Source organism: Rhinoderma darwinii, chromosome 4 (assembly GCF_050947455.1).
Source record: "Rhinoderma darwinii isolate aRhiDar2 chromosome 4, aRhiDar2.hap1, whole genome shotgun sequence".
Classification (NCBI taxonomy): Eukaryota; Metazoa; Chordata; class Amphibia; order Anura; family Rhinodermatidae; genus Rhinoderma; species Rhinoderma darwinii.
Window position 1 is genome coordinate 33,726,513 of NC_134690.1, and position 12,329 is coordinate 33,738,841.

Genomic DNA, 12,329 nt, shown 5'->3' on the forward strand with positions numbered 1-12,329 from the left:
GTGATAAAGCCCACATGGAACCTGCATTTATTACCTTGATGTTCGTGTTTCTGCTGCACGGCCGCTGTTTCCGTTGCTGGTGAAAAAATACGATTTAATGATAAATAAATAGCCTGTGAAATGTTAGTAATAGAAATATGAAAAGGTAACTAAACTTTTAAAAAACTTTTGACATGTCATAGTGTTGTGTCAGAAGTTTTGATCAGTCGGGATTCAACCACTGAGACCCCCACTGATTGCTAAAACATAGTGGCAGAAGCGCTCGGATGAAAGCTGTGTCACTTTGTTTCTGATCAGCTTGTCTCGGAAAGCCGAGCCATCGAATTCCAGAGTCAATAGACAGTCTATAAACCCGTACACCGCTGGTGCGGCTTTCCTCGTGAAGCTGATCTGAAATTAAGCAGCACAGCACTCACTCAGCGCTCAAACCCCCACTGATCAAAACTTGTGACATGTCACTGTAATATGTCAAAAGTTTTTTGAAAGTTTAGTTACACTTTAAGTATAATCCTAGTGACCTCAGAAAGCATCTAATAACCCGGATGTATAACCTGTATAATCCCATCACATGTTCTATGGTAGGATAAACGTCATACTAGAATTATACTTATAATTGTAGTTCTTACTATGTGATATAGCAGGACTAACTCTCCGTGAATTACTCACATGTTTCTTGTCCCGGTACCTCTTAAGCTTTTCGGTAGCCACCATTTGTGTCTTCTTTAAGAAAAAAGTAAAAAAATAAAATAAGATCAGCTCCATGTCATGAGTGAAGGACTAGTAGGATTAGTCTATGCAATAAGATTGTCCTGCGGAGACTGAATGAGGCGGCGCTCATAGGAGTAAAATAAGTGACCCCCTAGACTCCAGTGTGGAAATTCAGCCAAGTATACATTTTCTTGAATGAATCCACATTCGGCAATTGCCTTTCTCGCCGATACTCTCCTGTTGTTCCTCTGTTGGCCACTAAGGCACGCATTTCTTATAGTGCCAGCACGTGCCAAATCACCAAGCCTTCCCATTGCTCTTTGCCTGAACAATTAGGTTCAAAACTCCAGTTTGCTAGTTGTATCCTCCTGAGATTATTTATTATCGACCCTGCCTGAACTTGACCGGATGCTGCATCTTGTCTGCAGTTATTGTACCTCGCCTCTACACGTCAGCTGCTGCCAACAGAAACTCCTCTGGGGGTAGCGACCTTGGCATACTAGCAGCCAAGTCCACATCTCCATACAGAGGTTAAAAGATATAAACCTAGCTATCCCTTAGACTCCGCTCCTCAGTTTAGCCCCACGCCAAATTCGTTGGCAACATAGTGGATCCACACCATCCTCTATAGGCCCCGTGACACATATATTTCTACAGAGCGATTGTCCTTTATTTACATACAGAATATTTTTAAACACACCAGGCTTTCTCCTGTATAAAGAACTTAAAAGTAACTGGGGCCATGAAACATGAAACATACCCACTCATGTCACCCTGTAATGTCTAATATGATAAATGACTAGCGCCCTCTAGTGTAAATTATGTTTGTAACCCGGTATATGTGCCACCATACTTTATGCCACTCTAAGTCTGGATAACATAGCGTCTGCCTACAATCAGATCATCGTGGCAGGATTCTGTACTTACCGACTGGTGGTCTCATGCTTGTCAATTGTCTCATCCACCTCCACTTTCATCATCCCTTCTTCCTCCTCATCCTCCTCCACCTTCATCATCTCTCCCTTCTCGGTGTTCATCTTCTTTTTCTCCTGTTTTATCTTAGTCTCGTCCTCATTTTCCTCCATACTATTAGAAAGTAAAGATTGTGAGAGTATAGGACGCACTCTAACTGCTCTACGGATGTATAATTAAGGAACATCACCCCTGCCCACATAGAAATATTCACACCCATATTGTGTTACACATGACAGTATTAAAATACAGATAAAGTAGCTCAATGTTATAATGGTATCATGAGTTATAATGTCCAGCACAAGAGTGTAACCCAACCCCAATAATATACCTTCATCTAACATTAGTCCTATTGTTAGCCCGTGGACGTGTCCTGTGTACTTATCCGGCACGTGTTCTATGTCATATTTGTATCGCCATGTATTACTCTGTCTGGATAACCCAAGTCATTCATTATCAAATCAATATCTATAATGTACGTTATTTAGTGTCTGTATACCATAAGCTCATTGTAGCCGGATTCTTTACATACCCAATGATGTTATCATATTCATATTCTTTCTCTGTCTCACTCTCTCTCTTCACATGTTCAATATTTTCTGTCTCTACATAAATTTCTTCCACTCCTTCTTCATCCTCATCTTCTTCACTATTGAAGCACACATAAAAAAGTTACATACAAACAGGGTTATTTCTAGAGAATTTATCCACATATCTCCCCACCCGAGGAGGCATAAATAATTTTTATTAATTTTAAAGCGGTTTTCTCATAATGATCATTTATCGGCTGTCTACAGGATGTGTCGCTGCGCATGATCAACTATCTCCGGCAGCGCCATAGCAAGTGAATGGAGCAGTGGCCAAGAATGCACAGTACCGATCCATTCACATAGGGCACTTCAGGACCCCCGTTCTCGGGATAGGTGAGGGTCCCAGTGGTCGACCCACCACTGATCAGACATTTATAACCTATTCCGTGGATCGGGGCTAAATGATCATATTGAGAATAACCCTTTAATGCTTACTGTGACTAAATAATACCCTCATATATTAACTGAATAATACCACCATTCAGTGACTAGATAATATTACCATACAGTGACTGAATAATATCTCCATACAGTGACTAAATAATACCATTATACAGAGACTACATAATACCATCATACAGTAACTGAATAATACCTCCATACAGTGACTGAATAATAACTCCATACAGTAACTAAATAATACCACCATACACTGACTGAATAATACCTCTATACAGTAACGAAATAATACCTCCATACAGTAACTGAATAATATCACCATACAGTGACTGAATAATACCACCATACAGTGACTGAATAGTAGCTCCATACAGTAACTGAATAATACTTCCATACAGTGACTAAATAATACCACCATAACCTGACTGAATAATACAACCATACAGTGACTGAATAATACCACCATACACTGACTGAATAATACCTCCATACAGTAACGAAATAATACCTCCATACAGTAACTGAATAATATCACCATACAGTGACTGAATAATACCACCATACAGTGACTGAATAGTAGCTCCATACAGTAACTGAATAATACTTCCATACAGTGACTAAATAATACCACCATAACCTGACTGAATAATACCACCATACAGTGACTGAATAATACCACCTTACGGTAACTGAATAATAACACCATACACTGACTGAATAATACAACCATACAGTGACTGAATAATACCACCTTACGGTAACTGAATAATACCTCCATACAGTAACTAAATATTACCACCATACAGTCAATGAATAATAGAAAAAAGAGGAAGCCTCCAGCTCACCTTGTATGCAGACTTGCACTGCTAGTAGCGCCCGGGTCCTCGTGTTGGCACACGATCAAGAAGTAGAGGCAGAGAACAGAAATTGGATCCAGCGCTGATGAGGGTAAAAGGGAAACTTTTTCCAAGTTTTATTTGGTCATTTAAAAGCAGAATCGGCAGGATAATGTCCTAGTACAGAGGGAGGTTCAATAGTGTAGATATACACCATTGAACCTCCCTCTGTACTAGGACATTATCCTGCCGATTCTGCTTTTAAATGACAAAATAAAACTTGGAAAAAAGTTTCCTTTTTAACCTCATCAGCGCTGGATCCAATTTCTGTTCTCTGCCTCTAAATTAATAATACCACCATTCACTGACTGAATCATACCACCATACAGTGACTGAATTATACCTCCATACAGTGACTACATAATACTCTCATACAGTAACTGAATAATACCTCCATACAGTGACTGAATAATAGCTCCAAACAGTAACTGAATAATACCACCATATAGTAACTGAATAATACCACTATACAGTGACTGAATAATACCACCGTACAGTGACTAAATAATACCACCATACAGTGACTGAATAATACCACTATACAGAGACTACATAATACCCTCATACAGCAACTGAATAATACCTCAATAGCGTGACTGAATAATACCTCCATACAGTCACTAAATAATACTATCATGCAATAATTGAATAATACCACCATATAGTAACTGAATAATACCACCATATACTGACTGAATAATACCTCCATACAGTGACTATATAATACTACCATGCAGTAACTGAATAATACCACCATACACTGACTGAATAATATCACCATACAGTGACTGAATAATACCTCCATACAGTAACTGAATAATACCTCCATACACTGACTGAATAATACCACCATACAGTAACTGAATAATACCTCCATACAGTAACTGAATAATACCTCCATACAGTAACTGAATAATACCACCATACAGTGACTGAATAATACCACCGTACAATGACTGAATAATAATACCATATACTGACTGAATAATACTACCATACACTGACTGAATAATACCTCCATTCAGTGACTGAATAATAGCTCGATACAGCTGACCGCTCTTCAAACTGTATTTGCGTCACATTTTCTTCCACTCCTTCTTCATCCTCATCTTCTTCACTATTGAACCACAAATAAAAAAGTTACATACAAACAGGGTTATTTATAGAAAATGTATCCACATATCTCCCCACCCGAGGAGGTATAAACAATTTTTATTAATTTGTAAGCGGTTTTCTGATAATGATCATTTATCGGCTGTCTACAGGATGTGTTGCTGCAAACGATCAACTATCTCCGGCAGCACCATAGAAAGTGAATGGAGCAGTGGCCAAGAATGCACAGTACCGATCCATTCACATAGGGCACTTCAGGACACCTGTTCTTGGGATAGGTGAGGGTCCCAGTGGTCGAACCACCACTGATCAGACATTTATAACCTATTCCATGGATCGGGGATAAATGATCATATTGAGAATACCCCTTTAATGCTTACTGTGACTAAATAATACCCTCATACAGTAACTGAACAATACCACCATACAGTGACTAGATAATATTACCATACAGTGACTGAATAATATCACCGTACAGTGACTGAATAATACCTCCATACAGTGACTGAATAATATCTCCATACAGTGACTGAATAATATCTCCATACAGTGACTGAATAATATCTCCATACAGTGACTGAATAATACCACCGTACAGTGACTAAATAATACCACCATACAGTGACTGAATAATACCACTATACAGAGACTACATAATACTATCATGCAGTAATTGAATAATACCACCATATAGTAACTGAATAATACCACCATATACTGACAGAATAATACCTCCATACAGTGACTATATAATACTACCATGCAGTAACTGAATAATACCACCATACAGTAACTGAATAATACCACCATACACTGACTGAATAATACCACCATACAGTGACTTTATAATACTACTACCACGCAGTAACTGAATAATACCTCCATACAGTAACTGAATAATACCACCGTACAATGACTGAATAATAATACCATACACTGACTGAATAATACTACCATACACTGACTGAATAATACTACCATACACTGACTGAATAATACCTCCATTCAGTGACTGAATAATAGCTCGATACAGCTGACCTCTCTTCCAACTGTATTTGTGTCAAATTTTCTTCCACTCCTTCTTCATCCTCATCTTCTTCACTATTGAACCACAAATAAAAAAGTTACATACAAACAGGGTTATTTCTAGAAAATGTATCCACATATCTCCCCACCCGAGGAGGCATAAACAATTTTTATTAATTTGTAAGCGGTTTTCTGATAATGATCATTTATCGGCTGTCTACAGGATGTGTCGCTGCGCATGATCAACTATCTCCGGCAGCGCCATAGCAAGTGAATGGAGCAGTGGCCAAGAATGCACAGTACCGCTTCATTCACATAGGGCACTTCAGGACACCTGTTCTTGGGATAGGTGAGGGTCCCAGTGGTCGAACCACCACTGATCAGACATTTATAACCTATTCCATGGATCGGGGATAAATGATCATATTGAGAATAACCCTTTAATGCTTACTGTGACTAAATAATACCCTCATATATTAACTGAATAATACCACCATACAGTGACTAGATAATACCAGCATAATGTGACTGAATAATATCTCCGTACAGTGACTGAATAATACCCTCAAACAGTAACTGAATAATACCACCATTCAGTGACTGAATAATACCACCATACAGTGACTAGATAACACCAGCATAATGTGACTGAATAATATCACCGTACAGTGACTGAATAATACTTCCATACAGTGACTAAATAATACCTCCATACAGTGACTAAATAATATCTCCATACAGTGACTGAATAATACCACCATACAGAGACTACATAATACCCTCATACAGTAACTGAATAATACCTCCATACCGTGACTGAATAATACCTCCATACAGTCACTAAATAATACTATCATGCAGTAATTGAATAATACCACCATAAAGTAACTGAATAATACCACCATACAGTGACTGAATAATAATACCTCCATATAGTGACTAAAAAATACTGCCATGCAGTAACTGAATAACACCACCATACAGTAACTGAATAACACCACCATACAGTAACTGAATAATACCACCATACACTGACTGAATAATACCTCCATACAGTGACTTTATAATACTACTACCACGCAGTAACTGAATAATACTTCCATACAGTCACTAAATAATACTATCATGCAGTAATTGAATAATACCACCATAAAGTAACTGAATAATACCACCATACAGTGACTGAATAATAATACCTCCATATAGTGATTAAAAAATACTGCCATGCAGTAACTGAATAACACCACCATACAGTAACTGAATAATACCTCCATACAGTGACTATATAATACTACCATGCAGTAACTGAATAATACCACCATACACTGACTGAATAATACCTCCATACAGTGACTAAATAATACCACCATACAGTGACTAAATAATACCACCATACAGTGACTGAATAATACCACCATACAGTAACTGAATAATACCACTATACACTGACTGAATAATACCTCCATACAGTGACTATATAATACTACCATGCAGTAACTGAATGATACCACCATTCACTGACTGAATAATACCTCCATACAGTGACTAAATAATACCACCATACAGTGACTAAATAATACCACCATACAGTGACTGAATAATACCACCATACAGTAACTGAATAATACCACCATACAATGACTGAATAATAGCTGCAGACACTGACAGAATAATACCACCATACACTAAGGCCTCATTCACACGACAGGGTCCGAGTGTCGGGCGGGAAAATCGGCCCTTTTTGGCCGATTTTCCCGGCCGGTTTGCATCCGTTCCGGGCCGAGTTCCGTTTTTACCGGCCGATTTGGACCCGATTTGCATCCGTTTTTTTCCCTGTCCGTTTTAAAATCGGATAAATTTCATTTACATTTTTTGCCACACACAGCCCTTTGTAGATAATGCCACAGCCCCCCTGGTAGGTAATGCCACACAGCCCCCTGTAGGTGATGCCACACAGCCCCCTGTAGGTGATGCCACCAAGTCCCCTGTAGGTGATGCCACCAAGTCCCCTGTAGGTGATGCCACCAAGTCCCCTGTAGGTGATGCCACCCAGCCACCTGTAGGTGATGCCACCCAGCCCCCTGTAGGCGATGCCACACAGCCACCTGTAGGCGATGCCATACAGCCACCTGTAGGCGATGCCACCCTGCCCCCTGTAGGCGATGCCACCCTGCCCCCTGTAGGTGATGCCACACAGCCCCCTGCAGGCGATGACACCCAGCCCCCTGCAGGCGATGCCACCCTGCCTCCTGTAGGCGATGCCACCCTGCCCCCTGTAGGCGATGCCACCCAGCCCCCTGTAGGCGATGCCACCCAGCCCCCTGTAGGCGATGCCACCCAGCCCCCTGTAGGTGATGCCACCCAGCCCCCTGTAGGTGGTGCCACCAAGCCCCCTGTAGGTGATGCCACCAAGCCCCCTGTAGGTGATGCCACCAAGCCCCCTGTAGGTGATGCCACCAAGTCCCCTGTAGGTGATGCCACACAGCCCCCTGTAGGTTGCACCCATCCCCCCCTTCCAGGAGAAGTCACTGACTTCAATGTCCATATATGGACAGTGGAGTCACTGACTTCTCTTGGAGAGGAATTCCCTGCCACAGGTCGGGAATTCCGCTTCAGAAGTGAGTGACGTCACTGTCCATATATGGACAGTGTAGTCACTCACTTCTCCTGTAGCGGAATCCCCGGCCATAGAGTCGGGGATTCCGCTGCAGAAGTGAGTGACATCGCTGTGTCCATATATGGACAGTGTAGTCACTCACTTCTCCTGTAGCGGAATCCCCGGCCATAGAGTCGGGATTCAGCTGCAGAAGTGAGTGACATCGCTGTGTCCATATATGGACAGTGTAGTCACTTACTTCTCCTGTAGCGGCATCCCCGGCCATAGAGTGGAGGATTCCGCTGCAGAAGTGAGTGACATCGCTGTGTCCATATATGGACAGTGTAGTCACTTACTTCTCCTGTAGCGGCATCCCCGGCCATAGAGTCGGGGGATTCCGCTGCAGAAGTGAGTGACTTCGCTGTGTCCATATATGGACAGTGTAGTCACGCACTTCTCCTGTAGCGGAATCCCCAATCCCCGGTCGGGGATTGGGGATTTCGACTCCTACAGGGAGCAAAAAAAGACCCTCCTCCTCCTCCTCCTCACATGCACTCTGCACTGTGAGGAGGAGGAGAGAGAGTGCGCGAGCGACGGTAGACCCGGCCATCACTCAAGACATATTCTGGTGATGGCCGTGTATTACCCGACCCCATAGATTTCGGTACCCGGCCGAAAACAGGGCATGTCCCATTTTTTGACGGCCGGTTTTCCCGGCCGTCAAAAAATTGGTCGTGTGAATAGCCCCATTAGGGGTCTATTGTTCCTAATGCAGCCGGGTGCCGGCCAATTTATGAAGGGCCGGCACCCGGCCGGGAAACCCTGTCGTGTGAATTCCGCCTAACTGAATAATACCTCCATACAGTGACTGAATAATACCACCATAGAGTGACTGAATAATACCACCATTCAGTGACTGAATAATACCACCATACAGTGACTGAATAATACCACCATACAGTGACTAAATAATACCTCCATACAGTGACTAAATAATACCTCCATACAGTGACTGAATAATACCACCATACACTGACTGAATAATACCACCATACAGTGACTGAATAATAGCTCCAAACAGTAAATGAATAATAACTCCATACAGTAACTGAATAATACCACCATACAGTGACTGTATAGTAGCTCCATACAGTCAATGAATAATACCTCCATACAGTCAATGAATAATACCTCCATACAGTATTTAAATAATAACTCCATACAGTGACTGAATACCACCATTCACTGACTGAATAATACCACCATACAGTGACTAAATAATACCACCATACAGTTACTGAATAATACCACCATACAGTGACTGAATAATACCACCATACAGTGACTGAATAATACCACCATACAGTGACTGAATAAAACCACCGTACAGTGACTAAATAATACCACCATAGAGTGACTTAATAATACCACCATGCAGTGACTGAATAATACCACCATGTAGTGACTGAATAATACCACCATGCTGGATCTATTGCACTAAGAATACCAGTGGTGCCCTGCAGACGCCATTGACTTTTAATGGGTCAGCTGGGCTCCGCCGAAGTGTCCGTCATTTTGACAGGAAAAATATAATCCTTTTTGTTCTACAGACTTACGGTATTTCCTCAAGGGTAATCCAAAAAGGATCATCTCCATATCCTGATGGCCTGGAAGAGAAAATAGAAATCCAGTTAGAATAACAAAACTGAAACCTACCAAAAAAAATCATCTATCATATTTGGCAAGGATGTGGTGTCCGAGGCACAGTTAGCTCTGCCCACAGCCCGACCTGCAAGAAGCCTGTGAGGAAGGAGATGTGAGTGCTCAGTCTGTCTGTTGTTTGTGCCTCCATTTGTCTGTGAGACTGAGTGTTTGTGTGTGTATAAATTCTAGTATGTGGGTATGTGTGTCTTTGTGTGTGTGTGTGTGTGTGTGTGTGTGTGTGTGTGTGCCTAAGTGCCTATATATGTATCTGTATAGTGGCGTAGCTATAGAGATCGCATCGGTCGCTACTGCGACCGGGCCCCCAAGCCTGTGGAGCCCGCATGGCCCCGTTGCCACCCATTACTGACCGCTCTTCCAACTGTATTTGCGTCCTCAGGACGCAAATACAGTTCAGTGCAATGCTGGAGTCCTGCTCCAGTATTCACTGTGCCGCGAGCGGCTCGGCGCAGGCAGGCGCGATGTAGTGAGTCACTCACAGCACAGACCGGAGGAGAAGGATTCTCCACCCATCGTGGGAATGGGGATAAGTAAGTAATTATGTTATTATTTTTCTATTAGGTATGTACATATGGGGGCATTATACTGGGTATGGGAGAGGGGCTCATATGGCAGCTGCTGAGGGGGCATCATACTATATGGGGGGCATTATACTGTATGGAACAGCTATGGGGGGCATTATAATCTATGGGGAAGCTATATGAGGCATTATACTGTATAGGGGCATTATACTGTATAGGACAGCTGAGGGGGCATTATACTGTATGGGGGGCATTATACTGTATGGGACTTCTAAGGGGGCATTATAATGTATGGGGGCATTATACTGTATAGGACACCTAAAGGTGGCATTTTACTGTATGTGGGCATTATTTTGTATGTGGCAGCTATAGAGTGCATTATACTGTATGGGGAGCATTATACTGTGTGGGGCAGCTATAGGATGCATTATACTGTATGGGGGCATTGTACTGTATAGGACAGCTAAGGGGGGCATTATACTGTGTGGGGCATTATACTGTATAGGACAGCTAATGGGGCATTATACTGTATGGGGGCATTATACTGTATAGGACAGCTAAGGGGGGCATTATACTGTATGTGGCAGCTATGGAGGGCATTCTACTGTATGGGGAGCATTATACTGTATGGGGCAGCTATAGGGGGCATTATACTGTATCTTATCCTGTATGTGGCAAAATGGAGGGCATAATACTGTATGGGGGCATTATACTGTATAGGACAGCTAAGGGGGGGGAATTATACTGTATGGGGCATTATATTGTATGGGACAGCTATGGGGGGCAATATACTGTACTGTGCAGTCCATTATCCATTTATTTCTATTGAGGCACTTCATTTATTACTGCCCCCTATATTTCACTTATAGTATTACACTTGCACACACACTATTCATTTATTATTTCTTACTACACATCCCATTCACCACACACCACTCCCCTCAAGACTAGTGGGAGTGGCTATTATTATTTAAAGCACCTGCTCGCCCTTTCATCAGCATTTCTGGCCTGGCTGTGTCCATTTGTAAGTATGGCCTTTGTCGGTGTTTTTGTATATGTCCCTGTGTTTTTATCTGTACTGTGCAGATATAGGGGGCATTATACTGTATAGGGCATTATACTGTATGTGGCAGCTATGTAGGGCACTATGGTGTATGGGGGAATTATACTGAATGGGGCAGCTATAGGGGGCATTATACCGTATGGGGGCAATAGACTGTACGGAGCAGCTATAGGGGGCATTATACTGTATGGGGGCATTATACTGTATGTGGCAGCAATGGAGGGCATTATACTGTATGGGGGCATTATACTGTATAGGACAGCTAAGGGGGCATTTTACTATATGGAGGGCATTATACTGTATGGGATAGCTATTGTGGGCATTATACTGTATGGGGCAGCTATAAGGGGGCTTAAAATACTGTATGGGGGCAATATACTGTATGTGGCAGCTATGGTGGGCATTATACTGTATGGGGGCACTATACTGTATGGGCGCATTATACTGTATGGGACAGCTATGGGGGCTTTATACTGTATGTGGCAGCAATGGGGGGCATGATACTGTATGGGACAGCTATGGGGCATTATACTATATTGGACATTATAGTGCATGGGGCAGCTATGGGTGCCATTATACTGTATGGGGGCATTATACTGTATGTGGCGGCAATAGGGGGCATTATACTGTATGGGGCATTATATTGTATGGAGTGCATTATACTCTATGGGGGCATTATATTGTATGGGGCAGCTATGGGTCGCAATATACTATATATATGGG

The 12,329-nt window shown here is 42.1% G+C and overlaps 1 protein-coding gene across 1 annotated transcript in view; it reads right to left on the minus strand.

Annotated features, from left to right (window-relative positions):
* Positions 1 to 12,329, minus strand: part of LOC142760385 (uncharacterized) — a 71,616-nt gene that overhangs the window by 11,808 nt on the left and 47,479 nt on the right. The window contains exons 7-12 of the mRNA XM_075863569.1: positions 5,717 to 5,779; positions 4,620 to 4,682; positions 2,213 to 2,329; positions 1,636 to 1,794; positions 667 to 720; positions 35 to 76 (exon numbers count right to left, since the gene is read on the minus strand). Of these exons, the coding sequence (XP_075719684.1) occupies positions 35 to 76; positions 667 to 720; positions 1,636 to 1,794; positions 2,213 to 2,329; positions 4,620 to 4,682; positions 5,717 to 5,779 (498 nt within the window). The remainder of the gene's footprint in view (positions 1 to 34; positions 77 to 666; positions 721 to 1,635; positions 1,795 to 2,212; positions 2,330 to 4,619; positions 4,683 to 5,716; positions 5,780 to 12,329) is intronic.